The sequence below is a fragment of the Gobio gobio genome, assembly GCF_949357685.1.
Source record: "Gobio gobio genome assembly, chromosome: 20".
Taxonomy (NCBI): Eukaryota; Metazoa; Chordata; class Actinopteri; order Cypriniformes; family Gobionidae; genus Gobio; species Gobio gobio.
The window spans coordinates 5,453,724-5,474,151 of NC_137113.1; the positions used below are offsets into that span (position 1 = coordinate 5,453,724).

General features: G+C 42.2%; 1 protein-coding gene across 1 annotated transcript in view; it reads left to right on the forward strand.

The window, feature by feature from the left end:
• LOC307143785 (uncharacterized protein) overlaps positions 1-20,428 on the forward strand; it is a 66,238-nt gene that overhangs the window by 28,638 nt on the left and 17,172 nt on the right. The window contains exon 13 of the mRNA XM_079845546.1: positions 9,866-9,935. Within this exon, the coding sequence (XP_079701672.1) occupies positions 9,866-9,935 (70 nt within the window). The remainder of the gene's footprint in view (positions 1-9,865; positions 9,936-20,428) is intronic.

Genomic DNA, 20,428 nt, shown 5'->3' on the forward strand with positions numbered 1-20,428 from the left:
TGTAACACACACCCCACCCCAGACCTACGTAGTTAATCTCACATTTGATCTTTTAATCTTGTCTTGCAAGTAAACACATGAACTGTTACATGATTTATGTATAATGAGCAGAGCTTGAAGTGGGCCAGTATGCACCGGCACACAGTATCGGCACTTCTTTATTTTAATCAGTAGTGTACCCTCACTTTTTCTTGCATTCCGTCTCTTCTCACATTTTGCTGGAACTCTGAGTGCCCACACCAAAACATAGAATCAGACTATTGATTAATAACGAAACACTCGTGTCACGATTCAATACTATAATGATACTAATCTCACAATACAATATTTATTGCAATATTTTAGGCCAAAATAAAGAAGAGATGTAGTTTTATTATTACTTTTTTATTATTAATGAAATAATATTATTGTTATTATATTATTATCAGTACACAGAAATATTCCCCCATTGCATTACTACATACTTTATATTCAACATTATATTTAGTAGTTTCCTGTCGTAATGTCACTGAAACTCGGTAAACCTTTTTTCTCCTGCACTCACACACACTCTGTGCGCACACACACTCTCCCAGTGCTTGCTATGTTCCGCCTCTCCTGCTATTAATGCACTATACATATAAGAATAAACCATTTAAAATGCTTTGAATAATCACACTACTAAAACTAAACGTGATATAGTGATTTAAATGATGTTTGCTCTTTCACTCTGAGGAGTGTCATTCCGGCAGCTCGTGCGCTTCTGATGATCAGTGCAATCAGTCACAGTTCTTTCATGTTGTTTTTTGAACGTCCGTGTTTACTACAGTATCCGCATAAATCTGTTCATCATATAAAGTCATTGTGTCTCTTCAGAAGACTTGGATTTGGATTAGACCACTCGATTGATTTTTTTTACCATGCCTTTATGACATTTTTGGGATCTTTTAAGTTTGAGAGGAATTGACTTTAAATGGAGGTAGCTACAGCAATCTTTCTCTGGTTTCTCGAAAAATATATTAATTTGTATTTTGAAGAGTTATGAATAACTAATAGGTTTGAAATGACATGATGGTGAGTACATGATGACAGAATTTAAAATTTTGAGTAAATTATACCTAATAAATACAGTAAACTGAGCCTTGAATGAAACTAGCTCTATAGAGACATATCACATCAACAATCCTTCACATCAACAACCCTTCTGACATGCATATCCATTTTACTGTGTGTTATATAAACGAACAAACTACGTAATAGCACAAAAAGACGGGGACTATGAGCACAGGCAGTGGGCGCCGGTATACAGTTTGAGCTGTACAGTTCTGACATGAGTGCGATGGCGGCAGCTCTTATGAATACAGATTATTATTAGGTGTCATATTCCCACGAAAATAAACGGGACAGCGAAACGCTCAGGGCACGCCATCCAATCAAGAAAAAAATGTTTTGATTAACTGATTAATAGACTGATAGGCTGATCTTGTGACATAATTCTCCTTTTTATGAAGTTACTGATACCCAGATTTTTTCAATCAACATTTTCAGTCAGTCTCACTTTCTCTGAACTTCTAACTTCGACTGTTTTCGGAGCAGCCTCGAGTCTTAATGCTTCTGTTCACTAGCTGGGGAGGAACTTGCATTGTTATTGTTGAAATATATATATATATATAGCTAGTTGTAGCTGAAATAATTAATAACCTTCAAACAATATAATTTTTAAGCAGAAAGTACAACCATAAGCACAACTCCCGAAATTACCACAATTGAGACCACAACAATAGAAAGTACAACAACAGCAGAAAGCACCACAACTGAGACAACAACACCGAGCTCCACAACAGTAGAAAGTACAACAACTGAGACCACAACAGCAGAAAGCACCACAACTGAGACCACAACAGCAGAAAGCACCACAACTGAGACCACAACACCGAGCACCACAACTGAGACCACAACACCGAGCTCCACAACAGTAGAAAGTACAACAACTGAGACCACAACAGCAGAAAGCACCACAACTGAGACCACAACAGCAGAAAGTACCACAACTGAGACCACAACAGCAGAAAGCACCACAACTGAGACCACAACACCGATTACCACAACTGAGACCACAACAGCAGAAAGCACCACAACTGAGACAACAACACCGAGCACCACAACAATAGAAAGTACCACAACAGGCACAACAACTCCAGAAAGTACCACAACTGAGACCACAACAGCAGAAAGCACCACAACTGAGACAACAACACCGAGCACCACAACAATAGAAAGTACAACAACAGGCACAACAACAGCAGAAAGCACCACAACTGAGACCACAACAGCAGAAAGCACCACAACTGAGACCACAACAGCAGAAAGTACCACAACTGAGACCACAACAGCGGAAAGCACCACAACTGAGACCACAACAGCAGAAAGCACCACAACTGAGACAACAACACCGAGCACCACAACAATAGAAAGTACCACAACAGGCACAACAACTCCAGAAAGTACCACAACTGAGACCACAACAGCAGAAAGCACCACAACTGAGACCACAACAGCAGAAATCACCACAACAATAGAAAGTACAACAACAGGCACAACAACAGCAGAAAGCACCACAACTGAGACCACAACACCGATTACCACAACTGAGACCACAACAGCAGAAAGCACCACAACTGAGACAACAACACCGAGCACCACAACAGTAGAAAGTACAACAACAGGCACAACAACAGCAGAAAGCACCACAACTGAGACCACAACACCGAGCACCACAACAGTAGAAAGCACCACAACTGAGACCACAACAGCAGAAAGCACCACAACTGAGACAACAACACCGAGCACCACAACAGTAGAAAGTACAACAACTGAGACCACAACAGCAGAAAGCACCACAACTGAGACCACAACAGCAGAAAGCACCACAACTGAGACCACAACACCGAGCACCACAACTGAGACAACAACAGCAGAAAGCACCACAACTGAGACCACAATAGCAGAAAGCACCACAACTGAGACAACAACACCGAGCACCACAACAATAGAAAGTACAACAACAGGCACAACAACTCCAGAAAGTACCACAACTGAGACCACAACAGCAGAAAGCACCACAACTGAGACCACAACAGCAGAAATCACCACAACAATAGAAAGTACAACAACAGTCACAACAACAGCAGAAAGCACCACAACTGAGACCACAACACCGATTACCACAACTGAGACCACAACAGCAGAAAGCACCACAACTGAGACAACAACACCGAGCACCACAACAATAGAAAGTACCACAACAGGCACAACAACTCCAGAAAGTACCACAACTGAGACCACAACAGCAGAAAGCACCACAACTGAGACAACAACACCGAGCACCACAACAATAGAAAGTACAACAACAGGCACAACAACAGCAGAAAGCACCACAACTGAGACCACAACAGCAGAAAGTACCACAACTGAGACCACAACAGCAGAAAGCACCACAACTGAGACAACAACACCGAGCACCACAACAATAGAAAGTACAACAACAGGCACAACAACAGCAGAAAGCACCACAACTGAGACCACAACAGCAGAAAGTACCACAACTGAGACCACAACAGCGGAAAGCACCACAACTGAGACCACAACAGCAGAAAGCACCACAACTGAGACAACAACACCGAGCACCACAACAATAGAAAGTACCACAACAGGCACAACAACTCCAGAAAGTACCACAACTGAGACCACAACAGCAGAAAGCACCACAACTGAGACCACAACAGCAGAAATCACCACAACAATAGAAAGTACAACAACAGGCACAACAACAGCAGAAAGCACCACAACTGAGACCACAACAGCAGAAAGCACCACAACTGAGACCACAACAGCAGAAAGCACCACAACTGAGACAACAACAGCAGAAAGCACCACAACTGAGACAACAACACCGAGCACCACAACAATAGAAAGTACCACAACAGGCACAACAACTCCAGAAAGTACCACAACTGAGACCACAACAGCAGAAAGCACCACAACTGAGACTACAACAGTAGAAAGCACCACAACTGAGACAACAACACCGAGCACCACAACAATAGAAAGTACCACAACAGGCACAACAACTTCAGAAAGTACCACAACTGAGACAACAACACCGAGCACCACAACTGAGACCACAACACCGAGCACCACAACTGAGACCACAACAGCAGAAAGCACCACAACTGAGACCACAACAGCAGAAAGCACCACAACTGAGACCACAACAGCAGAAAGCACCACAACTGAGACAACAACACAGAGCACCACAACTGAGACCACAACAGCAGAAAGCACCACAACTGAGACAACAACACCGAGCACCACAACAATAGAAAGTACCACAACAGGCACAACAACTCCAGAAAGTACCACAACTGAGACCACAACAGCAGAAAGCACCACAACTGAGACCACAACAGCAGAAAGCACCACAACTGAGACAACAACACCAAGCACCACAACAATAGAAAGAACAACAACAGGCACAACAACAGCAGAAAGCACCACAACTGAGACCACAACAGCAGAAAGCACCACAACTGAGACAACAACAGCAGAAAGCACCACAACTGAGACAACAACACCGAGCACCACAACAATAGAAAGTACCACAACAGGCACAACAACTCCAGAAAGTACCACAACTGAGACCACAACAGCAGAAAGCACCACAACTGAGACTACAACAGTAGAAAGCACGACAACTGAGACAACAACACCGAGCACCACAACAATAGAAAGTACCACAACAGACACAACAACTTCAGAAAGTACCACAACTGAGACAACAACACCGAGCACCACAACTGAGACCACAACACCGAGCACCACAACTGAGACCACAACAGCAGAAAGCACCACAACTGAGACAACAACACCGAGCACCACAACAATAGAAAGTACCACAACAGGCACAACAACTCCAGAAAGTACCACAACTGAGACCACAACAGCAGAAAGCACAACAACTGAGACCACAACAGCAGAAAGCACCACAACTGAGACAACAACACCGAGCACCACAACAATAGAAAGTACAACAACAGGCACAACAACAGCAGAAAGCACCACAACTGAGACCACAACAGCAGAAAGCACCACAACTGAGACCACAACAGCGGAAAGCACCACAACTGAGACAACAACAGCAGAAAGCACCACAACTGAGACAACAACACCGAGCACCACAACAATAGAAAGTACCACAACAGGCACAACAACTCCAGAAAGTACCACAACTGAGACCACAACAGCAGAAAGCACCACAACTGAGACTACAACAGTAGAAAGCACCACAACTGAGACAACAACACCGAGCACCACAACAATAGAAAGTACCACAACAGGCACAACAACTTCAGAAAGTACCACAACTGAGACAACAACACCGAGCACCACAACTGAGACCACAACACCGAGCACCACAACTGAGACCATTACAGCAGAAAGCACCACAACTGAGACCACAACACCGAGCACCACAACAATAGAAAGTACAACAACAGGCACAACAACTCCAGAAAGTACCACAACTGAGACCACAACAGCAGAAATCACCACAACAATAGAAAGTACAACAACAGGCACAACAACAGCAGAAAGCACCACAACTGAGACAACAACACCGAGCACCACAACTGAGACCACAACAGCAGAAAGCACCACAACTGAGACAACAACACCGAGCACCACAACAATAGAAAGTACCACAACAGGCACAACAACTCCAGAAAGTACCACAACTGAGACCACAACAGCAGAAAGCACCACAACTGAGACCACAACAGCAGAAAGCACCACAACTGAGACAACAACAGCAGAAAGCACCACAACTGAGACAACAACACCGAGCACCACAACAATAGAAAGTACAACAACAGGCACAACAACAGCAGAAAGCACCACAACTGAGACCACAACAGCGGAAAGTACCACAACTGAGACCACAACAGCAGAAAGCACCACAACTGAGACCACAACAGCAGAAAGCACCACAACTGAGACAACAACACCGAGCACCACAACAATAGAAAGTACAACAACAGGCACAACAACAGCAGAAAGCACCACAACTGAGACCACAACAGCGGAAAGCACCACAACTGAGACAACAACAGCAGAAAGCACCACAACTGAGACAACAACACCGAGCACCACAACAATAGAAAGTACCACAACAGGCACAACAACTCCAGAAAGTACCACAACTGAGACCACAACAGCAGAAAGCACGACAACTGAGACAACAACACCGAGCACCACAACAATAGAAAGTACCACAACAGGCACAACAACTGCAGAAAGTACCACAACTGAGACCACAACAGCAGAAAGCACCACAACTGAGACCACAACAGTAGAAAGCACCACAACTGAGACAACAACACCGAGCACCACAACAATAGAAAGTACCACAACAGGCACAACAACTTCAGAAAGTACCACAACTGAGACAACAACACCGAGCACCACAACTGAGACCACAACACCGAGCACCACAACTGAGACCACAACAGTAGAAAGCACCACAACTGAGACAACAACACCGAGCACCACAACAATAGAAAGTACCACAACAGGCACAACAACTCCAGAAAGTACCACAACTGAGACCACAACAGCAGAAAGCACCACAACTGAGACCACAACAATAGAAAGCACCACAACTGAGACAACAACACCGAGCACCACAACAATAGAAAGTACCACAACAGGCACAACAACTCCAGAAAGTACCACAACTGAGACCACAACAGCAGAAAGCACCACAACTGAGACCACAACAGTAGAAAGCACCACAACTGAGACAACAACGCCGAGCACCACAACTGAGACAACAACAGCAGAAAGCACCACAACTGAGACCACAACACCGAGCACCACAACTGAGACCACAACAGTAGAAAGCACCACAACTGAGACAACAACACCAAGCACCACAACTGAGACAACAACGCCGAGCACCACAACTGAGACAACAACACCAAGCACCACAACTGAGACAACAACGCCGAGCACCACAACTGAGACAACAACACCAAGCACCACAACTGAGACCACAACAGCGGAAAGCACCACAACTGAGACCACAACAGCAGAAAGCACCACAACTGAGACAACAACAGCAGAAAGTACCACAACTGAGACAACAACACCGAGCACCACAACAATAGAAAGTACAACAACAGGCACAACAACTCCAGAAAGTACCACAACTGAGACCACAACAGCAGAAAGCACCACAACTGAGACAACAACACCGAGCACCACGACAATAGAAAGTACGACAACAGAAAGTACGACAGAAAGTACCACAACAGGTATCAAAACAACAGCGCAATAGTACATTTCAAAGCTTCTAGTGACAAAGGCAACAGTGGCAAAAAAAACTTCCAGATTAGGAAAAATCTAATATTTTTATAAAATACATAAAAATTGGGTCCGACCATTTTAACACATTTATTTAATTAATTAGTTATAGAGAAAAATAATGCATTACAATTATTAACAAATGTAACACACACCCCACCCCAGACCTACGTAGTTAATCTCACATTTGATCTTTTAATCTTGTCTTGCAAGTAAACACATGAACTGTTACATGATTTATGTATAATGAGCAGAGCTTGAAGTGGGCCAGTATGCACCGGCACACAGTATCGGCACTTCTTTATTTTAATCAGTAGTGTACCCTCACTTTTTCTTGCATTCCGTCTCTTCTCACATTTTGCTGGAACTCTGAGTGCCCACACCAAAACATAGAATCAGACTATTGATTAATAACGAAACACTCGTGTCACGATTCAATACTATAATGATACTAATCTCACAATACAATATTTATTGCAATATTTTAGGCCAAAATAAAGAAGAGATGTAGTTTTATTATTACTTTTTTATTATTAATGAAATAATATTATTGTTATTATATTATTATCAGTACACAGAAATATTCCCCCATTGCATTACTACATACTTTATATTCAACATTATATTTAGTAGTTTCCTGTCGTAATGTCACTGAAACTCGGTAAACCTTTTTTCTCCTGCACTCACACACACTCTGTGCGCACACACACTCTCCCAGTGCTTGCTATGTTCCGCCTCTCCTGCTATTAATGCACTATACATATAAGAATAAACCATTTAAAATGCTTTGAATAATCACACTACTAAAACTAAACGTGATATAGTGATTTAAATGATGTTTGCTCTTTCACTCTGAGGAGTGTCATTCCGGCAGCTCGTGCGCTTCTGATGATCAGTGCAATCAGTCACAGTTCTTTCATGTTGTTTTTTGAACGTCCGTGTTTACTACAGTATCCGCATAAATCTGTTCATCATATAAAGTCATTGTGTCTCTTCAGAAGACTTGGATTTGGATTAGACCACTCGATTGATTTTTTTTACCATGCCTTTATGACATTTTTGGGATCTTTTAAGTTTGAGAGGAATTGACTTTAAATGGAGGTAGCTACAGCAATCTTTCTCTGGTTTCTCGAAAAATATATTAATTTGTATTTTGAAGAGTTATGAATAACTAATAGGTTTGAAATGACATGATGGTGAGTACATGATGACAGAATTTAAAATTTTGAGTAAATTATACCTAATAAATACAGTAAACTGAGCCTTGAATGAAACTAGCTCTATAGAGACATATCACATCAACAATCCTTCACATCAACAACCCTTCTGACATGCATATCCATTTTACTGTGTGTTATATAAACGAACAAACTACGTAATAGCACAAAAAGACGGGGACTATGAGCACAGGCAGTGGGCGCCGGTATACAGTTTGAGCTGTACAGTTCTGACATGAGTGCGATGGCGGCAGCTCTTATGAATACAGATTATTATTAGGTGTCATATTCCCACGAAAATAAACGGGACAGCGAAACGCTCAGGGCACGCCATCCAATCAAGAAAAAAATGTTTTGATTAACTGATTAATAGACTGATAGGCTGATCTTGTGACATAATTCTCCTTTTTATGAAGTTACTGATACCCAGATTTTTTCAATCAACATTTTCAGTCAGTCTCACTTTCTCTGAACTTCTAACTTCGACTGTTTTCGGAGCAGCCTCGAGTCTTAATGCTTCTGTTCACTAGCTGGGGAGGAACTTGCATTGTTATTGTTGAAATATATATATATATAGCTAGTTGTAGCTGAAATAATTAATAACCTTCAAACAATATAATTTTTAAGCAGAAAGTACAACCATAAGCACAACTCCCGAAATTACCACAACTGAGACAACAACAGCGGAAAGCACCACAACTGAGACAACAACACCGAGCACCACAACAATAGAAAGTACCACAACTGAGACCACAACAGCAGAAAGCACCACAACTGAGACCACAACAGCAGAAAGCACCACAACTGAGACAACAACAGCAGAAAGCACCACAACTGAGACCACAACAGCAGAAAGTACAACAACTGAGACAACAACACCGAGCACCACAACAGCAGAAAGCACCACAACAATAGAAAGTACAACAACAGGCACAACAACTCCAGAAAGTACCACAACTGAGACCACAATAGCGGAAAGCACCACAACTGAGACCACAACAGCGGAAAGCACCACAACTGAGACAACAACACCGAGCACCACAACTGAGACCACAACAGCAGAAAGCACCACAACTGAGACAACAACACCGAGCACCACAACAATAGAAAGTACCACAACAGGCACAACAACTCCAGAAAGTACCACAACTGAGACCACAACAGCAGAAAGCACCACAACTGAGACAACAACACCGAGCACCACAACAATAGAAAGTACAACAACAGGCACAACAACAGCAGAAAGCACCACAACTGAGACAACAACACCGAGCACCACAACAATAGAAAGTACCACAACAGGCACAACAACTCCAGAAAGTACCACAACTGAGACCACAACAGCAGAAAGCACCACAACTGACACCACAACAGTAGAAAGCACCACAGCTGAGACAACAACACCGAGCACCACAACAATAGAAAGTACAACAACAGGCACAACAACAGCAGAAAGCACCACAACTGAGACCACAACAGCAGAAAGCACCACAACTGAGACTACAACAGTAGAAAGCACCACAACTGAGACAACAACACCAAGCACCACAACAATAGAAAGTACCACAACAGGCACAACAACTTCAGAAAGTACCACAACTGAGACAACAACACCGAGCACCACAACTGAGACCACAACACCGAGCACCACAACTGAGACCACAACAGCAGAAAGCACCACAACTGAGACAACAACACCGAGCACCACAACAATAGAAAGTACCACAACAGGCACAACAACTCCAGAAAGTACCACAACTGAGACCACAACAGCAGAAAGCACCACAACTGAGACCACAACAGTAGAAAGCACCACAACTGAGACAACAACACCGAGCACCACAACAATAGAAAGTACCACAACAGGCACAACAACTTCAGAAAGTACCACAACTGAGACAACAACACCGAGCACCACAACTGAGACCACAACACCGAGCACCACAACTGAGACCACAACAGTAGAAAGCACCACAACTGAGACAACAACACCGAGCACCACAACAATAGAAAGTACCACAACAGGCACAACAACTCCAGAAAGTACCACAACTGAGACCACAACAGCAGAAAGCACCACAACTGAGACCACAACAATAGAAAGCACCACAACTGAGACAACAACACCGAGCACCACAACAGTAGAAAGTACCACAACAGGCACAACAACTCCAGAAAGTACCACAACTGAGACCACAACAGCAGAAAGCACCACAACTGAGACCACAACAGTAGAAAGCACCACAACTGAGACAACAACACCAAGCACCACAACTGAGACAACAACGCCGAGCACCACAACTGAGACCACAACAGCAGAAAGCACCACAACTGAGACCACAACAGCAGAAAGCACCACAACTGAGACAACAACACCGAGCACCACAACAATAGAAAGTACAACAGGCACAACAAATGCAGAAAGCACCACAACTGAGACAACAACACCGAGCACCACAACTGAGACCACAACAGCAGAAAGCACCACAACTGAGACAACAACACCGAGCACCACAACTGAGACCACAACACCGATTACCACAACTGAGACCACAACAGCAGAAAGCACCACAACTGAGACCACAACACCGAGCACCACAACAATAGAAAGTACCACAACAGGCACAACAACTCCAGAAAGTACCACAACTGAGACCACAACAGCAGAAAGCACCACAACTGAGACTACAACAGTAGAAAGCACCACAACTGAGACAACAACACCAAGCACCACAACAATAGAAAGTACCACAACAGGCACAACAACTTCAGAAAGTACCACAACTGAGACCACAACAGCGAGCACCACAACTGAGACCACAACACCGAGCACCACAACTGAGACCACAACACCGAGCACCACAACTGAGACCACAACAGCAGAAAGCACCACAACTGAGACAACAACACCGAGCACCACAACAATAGAAAGTACCACAACAGGCACAACAACTCCAGAAAGTACCACAACTGAGACCACAACAGCAGAAAGCACCACAACTGAGACCACAACAGTAGAAAGCACCACAACTGAGACAACAACACCGAGCACCACAACAATAGAAAGTACCACAACAGGCACAACAACTTCAGAAAGTACCACAACTGAGACAACAACACCGAGCACCACAACTGAGACCACAACACCGAGCACCACAACTGAGACCACAACAGCAGAAAGCACCACAACTGAGACAACAACACCGAGCACCACAACAATAGAAAGTACTACAACAGGCACAACAACTCCAGAAAGTACCACAACTGAGACCACAACAGCAGAAAGCACCACAACTGAGACCACAACAGTAGAAAGCACCACAACTGAGACAACAACACCGAGCACCACAACAATAGAAAGTACCAAAACAGGCACAACAACTTCAGAAAGTACCACAACTGAGACAACAACACCGAGCACCACAACTGAGACCACAACACCGAGCACCACAACTGAGACCACAACAGCAGAAAGCACCACAACTGAGACAACAACACCGAGCACCACAACAATAGAAAGTACCACAACAGGCACAACAACTCCAGAAAGTACCACAACTGAGACAACAACACCGAGCACCACAACTGAGACCACAACAGCAGAAAGCACCACAACTGAGACAACAACACCGAGCACCACAACAATAGAAAGTACGACAACAGAAAGTACGACAGAAAGTACCACAACAGGTATCAAAACAACAGCGCAATAGTACATTTCAAAGCTTCTAGTGACAAAGGCAACAGTGGCAAAAAAAACTTCCAGATTAGGAAAAATCTAATATTTTTATAAAATACATAAAAATTGGGTCCGACCATTTTAACACATTTATTTAATTAATTAGTTATAGAGAAAAATAATGCATTACAATTATTAACAAATGTAACACACACCCCACCCCAGACCTACGTAGTTAATCTCACATTTGATCTTTTAATCTTGTCTTGCAAGTAAACACATGAACTGTTACATGATTTATGTATAATGAGCAGAGCTTGAAGTGGGCCAGTATGCACCGGCACACAGTATCGGCACTTCTTTATTTTAATCAGTAGTGTACCCTCACTTTTTCTTGCATTCCGTCTCTTCTCACATTTTGCTGGAACTCTGAGTGCCCACACCAAAACATAGAATCAGACTATTGATTAATAACGAAACACTCGTGTCACGATTCAATACTATAATGATACTAATCTCACAATACAATATTTATTGCAATATTTTAGGCCAAAATAAAGAAGAGATGTAGTTTTATTATTACTTTTTTATTATTAATGAAATAATATTATTGTTATTATATTATTATCAGTACACAGAAATATTCCCCCATTGCATTACTACATACTTTATATTCAACATTATATTTAGTAGTTTCCTGTCGTAATGTCACTGAAACTCGGTAAACCTTTTTTCTCCTGCACTCACACACACTCTGTGCGCACACACACTCTCCCAGTGCTTGCTATGTTCCGCCTCTCCTGCTATTAATGCACTATACATATAAGAATAAACCATTTAAAATGCTTTGAATAATCACACTACTAAAACTAAACGTGATATAGTGATTTAAATGATGTTTGCTCTTTCACTCTGAGGAGTGTCATTCCGGCAGCTTGTGCGCTTCTGATGATCAGTGCAATCAGTCACAGTTCTTTCATGTTGTTTTTTGAACGTCCGTGTTTACTACAGTATCCGCATAAATCTGTTCATCATATAAAGTCATTGTGTCTCTTCAGAAGACTTGGATTTGGATTAGACCACTCGATTGATTTTTTTTACCATGCCTTTATGACATTTTTGGGATCTTTTAAGTTTGAGAGGAATTGACTTTAAATGGAGGTAGCTACAGCAATCTTTCTCTGGTTTCTCGAAAAATATATTAATTTGTATTTTGAAGAGTTATGAATAACTAATAGGTTTGAAATGACATGATGGTGAGTACATGATGACAGAATTTAAAATTTTGAGTAAATTATACCTAATAAATACAGTAAACTGAGCCTTGAATGAAACTAGCTCTATAGAGACATATCACATCAACAATCCTTCACATCAACAACCCTTCTGACATGCATATCCATTTTACTGTGTGTTATATAAACGAACAAACTACGTAATAGCACAAAAAGACGGGGACTATGAGCACAGGCAGTGGGCGCCGGTATACAGTTTGAGCTGTACAGTTCTGACATGAGTGCGATGGCGGCAGCTCTTATGAATACAGATTATTATTAGGTGTCATATTCCCACGAAAATAAACGGGACAGCGAAACGCTCAGGGCACGCCATCCAATCAAGAAAAAAATGTTTTGATTAACTGATTAATAGACTGATAGGCTGATCTTGTGACATAATTCTCCTTTTTATGAAGTTACTGATACCCAGATTTTTTCAATCAACATTTTCAGTCAGTCTCACTTTCTCTGAACTTCTAACTTCGACTGTTTTCGGAGCAGCCTCGAGTCTTAATGCTTCTGTTCACTAGCTGGGGAGGAACTTGCATTGTTATTGTTGAAATATATATATATATATAGCTAGTTGTAGCTGAAATAATTAATAACCTTCAAACAATATAATTTTTAAGCAGAAAGTACAACCATAAGCACAACTCCCGAAATTACCACAACTGAGACAACAACACCGAGCACCACAACTGAGACCACAACAGCGGAAAGCACCACAACTGAGACCACAACAGCGGAAAGCACCACAACTGAGACAACAACAGCGGAAAGCACCACAACTGAGACAACAACACCGAGCACCACAACTGAGACCACAACAGCAGAAAGCACCACAACTGAGACCACAACAGCGGAAAGCACCACAACTGAGACCACAACAGCGGAAAGCACCACAACTGAGACAACAACACCGAGCACCACAACTGAGACAACAAAACCAAGCACCACAACTGAGACAACAACAGCTGAAAGCACCACAACTGAGACAACAACACCGAGCACCACAACTGAGACAACAACACCAAGCACCACAACTGAGACAACAACAGCTGAAAGCACCACAACTGAGACAACAACACCGAGCACCACAACTGAGACCACAACAGCAGAAAGCACCACAACTGAGACAACAACAGCTGAAAGCACCACAACTGAGACAACAACACCGAGCACCACAACTGAGACCACAACAGCAGAAAGCACCACAACTGAGACAACAACAGCAGAAAGCACCACAACTGAGACAACAACAGCAGAAAGCACCACAACTGAGACAACAACACCGAGCACCACAACTGAGACAACAACAGCTGAAAGCACCACAACTGAGACCACAACAGCGGAAAGCACCACAACTGAGACGACAACACCGAGCACCACAACAATAGAAAGTACAACAACAGGCACAACAACTCCAGAAAGTACCACAACTGAGACCACAACAGCAGAAAGCACCACAACTGAGACAACAACACCGAGCACCACAACTGAGACAACAACACCAAGCACCACAACTGAGACAACAACAGTAGAAAGCACCACAACTGAGACCACAACAGCGGAAAGCACCACAACTGAGACGACAACACCGAGCACCACAACAATAGAAAGTACAACAACAGGCACAACAACTCCAGAAAGTACCACAACTGAGACCACAACAGCAGAAAGCACCACAACTGAGACCACAACAGCAGAAAGCACCACAACTGAGACAACAACAGCAGAAAGTACCACAACTGAGACAACAACTGCAGAAAGCACCACAACAGAAATTCCCACCACAGGTATCAAAACAACAGCGCAATAGTACATTTCAAAGCTTCTAGTGACAAAGGCAACAGTGTCAAGAAAAACTTTCAATTCAGGAAAAATCTAATATTTTTATAAAATACATAAAAATTGGGTCCGACCATTTTAACACATTTATTTAATTAATTAGTTATAGAGAAAAATAATGCATTACAATTATTAACAAATGTAACACACACCCCACCCCAGACCTACGTAGTTAATCTCATATTTGATCTTTTAATCTTATCTTGCAAGTAAACACATGAACTGTTACATGATTTATGTATAATGAGCAGAGCTTGAAGTGGGCCAGTATGCACCGGCACACAGTATCGGCACTTCTTTATTTTAATCAGTAGTGTACCCTCACTTTTTCTTGCATTCCGTCTCTTCTCACATTTTGCTGGAACTCTGAGTGCCCACACCAAAACATAGAATCAGACTATTGATTAATAACGAAACACTCGTGTCACGATTCAATACTATAATGATACTAATCTCACAATACAATATTTATTGCAATATTTTAGGCCAAAATAAAGAAGAGATGTAGTTTTATTATTACTTTTTTATTATTAATGAAATAATATTATTGTTATTATATTATTATCAGTACACAGAAATATTCCCCCATTGCATTACTACATACTTTATATTCAACATTATATTTAGTAGTTTCCTGTCGTAATGTCACTGAAACTCGGTAAACCTTTTTTCTCCTGCACTCACACACACTCTGTGCGCACACACACTCTCCCAGTGCTTGCTATGTTCCGCCTCTCCTGCTATTAATGCACTATACATATAAGAATAAACCATTTAAAATGCTTTGAATAATCACACTACTAAAACTAAACGTGATATAGTGATTTAAATGATGTTTGCTCTTTCACTCTGAGGAGTGTCATTCCGGCAGCTCGTGCGCTTCTGATGATCAGTGCAATCAGTCACAGTTCTTTCATGTTGTTTTTTGAACGTCCGTGTTTACTACAGTATCCGCATAAATCTGTTCATCATATAAAGTCATTGTGTCTCTTCAGAAGACTTGGATTTGGATTAGACCACTCGATTGATTTTTTTTACCATGCCTTTATGACATTTTTGGGATCTTTTAAGTTTGAGAGGAATTGACTTTAAATGGAGGTAGCTACAGCAATCTTTCTCTGGTTTCTCGAAAAATATATTAATTTGTATTTTGAAGAGTTATGAATAACTAATAGGTTTGAAATGACATGATGGTGAGTACATGATGACAGAATTTAAAATTTTGAGTAAATTATACCTAATAAATACAGTAAACTGAGCCTTGAATGAAACTAGCTCTATAGAGACATATCACATCAACAATCCTTCACATCAACAACCCTTCTGACATGCATATCCATTTTACTGTGTGTTATATAAACGAACAAACTACGTAATAGCACAAAAAGACGGGGACTATGAGCACAGGCAGTGGGCGCCGGTATACAGTTTGAGCTGTACAGTTCTGACATGAGTGCGATGGCGGCAGCTCTTATGAATACAGATTATTATTAGGTGTCATATTCCCACGAAAATAAACGGGACAGCGAAACGCTCAGGGCACGCCATCCAATCAAGAAAAAAATGTTTTGATTAACTGATTAATAGACTGATAGGCTGATCTTGTGACATAATTCTCCTTTTTATGAAGTTACTGATACCCAGATTTTTTCAATCAACATTTTCAGTCAGTCTCACTTTCTCTGAACTTCTAACTTCGACTGTTTTCGGAGCAGCCTCGAGTCTTAATGCTTCTGTTCACTAGCTGGGGAGGAACTTGCATTGTTATTGTTGAAATATATATATATATAGCTAGTTGTAGCTGAAATAATTAATAACCTTCAAACAATATAATTTTTAAGCAGAAAGTACAACCATAAGCACAACTCCCGAAATTACCACAACTGAGACAACAACACCGAGCACCACAACTGAGACCACAACAGCGGAAAGCACCACAACTGAGACAACAACAGCGGAAAGCACCACAACTGAGACAACAACACCGAGCACCACAACTGAGACCACAACAGCAGAAAGCACCACAACTGAGACCACAACAGCGGAAAGCACCACAACTGAGACCACAACAGCGGAAAGCACCACAACTGAGACAACAACACCGAGCACCACAACAGTAGAAAGTACAACAACTGAGACCACAACAGCAGAAAGCACCACAACTGAGACAACAACAGCAGAAAGCACCACAACAATAGAAAGTACAACAACAGGCACAACAACTCCAGAAAGTACCACAACTGAGACCACAACAGCAGAAAGCACCACAACTGAGACCACAATAGCGGAAAGCACCACAACTGAGACCACAACAGCGGAAAGCACCACAACTGAGACAACAACACCGAGCACCACAACAATAGAAAGTACCACAACAGGCACAACAACTCCAGAAAGTACCACAACTGAGACCACAACAGCAGAAAGCACCACAACTGAGACCACAACAGTAGAAAGCACCACAACTGAGACAACAACACCGAGCACCACAACAATAGAAAGTACAACAACAGGCACAACAACAGCAGAAAGCACCACAACTGAGACAACAACACCGAGCACCACAACAATAGAAAGTACAACAACAGGCACAACAACAGCAGAAAGCACCACAACTGAGACCACAACAGCAGAAAGCACCACAACTGAGACAACAACAGCAGAAAGCACCACAACTGAGACAACAACACCGAGCACCACAACTGAGACCACAACACCGATTACCACAACTGAGACCACAACAGCAGAAAGCACCACAACTGAGACAACAACAGTAGAAAGCACCACAACTGAGACAACAACACCGAGCACCACAACAATAGAAAGTACCACAACAGGCACAACAACTCCAGAAAGTACCACAACTGAGACCACAACAGCAGAAAGCACCACAACTGAGACTACAACAGTAGAAAGCACCACAACTGAGACAACAACACCAAGCACCACAACAATAGAAAGTACCACAACAGGCACAACAACTCCAGAAAGTACCACAACTGAGACAACAACACCGAGCACCACAACTGAGACCACAACACCGATTACCACAACTGAGACCACAACAGCAGAAAGCACCACAACTGAGACCACAACACCGAGCACCACAACAATAGAAAGTACCACAACAGGCACAACAACTCCAGAAAGTACCACAACTGAGACCACAACAGCAGAAAGCACCACAACTGAGACAACAACAGTAGAAAGCACCACAACTGAGACAACAACACCGAGCACCACAACAATAGAAAGTACCACAACAGGCACAACAACTCCAGAAAGTACCACAACTGAGACCACAACAGCAGAAAGCACCACAACTGAGACCACAACAGTAGAAAGCACCACAACTGAGACAACAACACCGAGCACCACAACAATAGAAAGTACCACAACAGGCACAACAACTCCAGAAAGTACCACAACTGAGACCACAACAGCAGAAAGCACCACAACTGAGACAACAACACCAAGCACCACAACTGAGACCACAACGCCGAGCACCACAACTGAGACCACAACAGCAGAAAGCACCACAACTGAGACCACAACAGCAGAAAGCACCACAACTGAGACAACAACACCGAGCACCACAACAATAGAAAGTACCACAACAGGCACAACAACTCCAGAAAGTACCACAACTGAGACCACAACAGCAGAAAGCACCACAACTGAGACAACAACACCAAGCACCACAACTGAGACCACAACGCCGAGCACCACAACTGAGACCACAACAGCAGAAAGTACCATAACTGAGACAACAACGCCGAGCACCACAACTGAGACAACAACACCAAGCACCACAACTGAGACAACAACGCCGAGCACCACAACTGAGACAACAACACCAAGCACCACAACTGAGACCACAACAGCGGAAAGCACCACAACTGAGACCACAACAGCAGAAAGCACCACAACTGAGACAACAACAGCAGAAAGTACCACAACTGAGACAACAACACCGAGCACCACAACAGTAGAAAGTACAACAACAGGCACAACAACTCCAGAAAGTACCACAACTGAGACCACAACAGCAGAAAGCACCACAACTGAGACAACAACACCGAGCACCACAACAATAGAAAGTACGACAACAGAAAGTACGACAGAAAGTACCACAACAGGTATCAAAACAACAGCGCAATAGTACATTTCAAAGCTTCTAGTGACAAAGGCAACAGTGGCAAGAAAAACTTTCAATTCAGGAAAAATCTAATATTTTTATAAAATACATAAAAATTGGGTCCGACCATTTTAACACATTTATTTAATTAATTAGTTATAGAGAAAAATAATGCATTACAATTATTAACAAATGTAACACACACCCCACCCCAGACCTACGTAGTTAATCTCACATTTGATCTTTTAATCTTGTCTTGCAAGTAAACACATGAACTGTTACATGATTTATGTATAATGAGCAGAGCTTGAAGTGGGCCAGTATGCACCGGCACACAGTATCGGCACTTCTTTATTTTAATCAGTAGTGTACCCTCACTTTTTCTTGCATTCCGTCTCTTCTCACATTTTGCTGGAACTCTGAGTGCCCACACCAAAACATAGAATCAGACTATTGATTAATAACGAAACACTCGTGTCACGATTCAATACTATAATGATACTAATCTCACAATACAATATTTATTGCAATATTTTAGGCCAAAATAAAGAAGAGATGTAGTTTTATTATTACTTTTTTATTATTAATGAAATAATATTATTGTTATTATATTATTATCAGTACACAGAAATATTCCCCCATTGCATTACTACATACTTTATATTCAACATTATATTTAGTAGTTTCCTGTCGTAATGTCACTGAAACTCGGTAAACCTTTTTTCTCCTGCACTCACACACACTCTGTGCGCACACACACTCTCCCAGTGCTTGCTATGTTCCGCCTCTCCTGCTATTAATGCACTATACATATAAGAATAAACCATTTAAAATGCTTTGAATAATCACACTACTAAAACTAAACGTGATA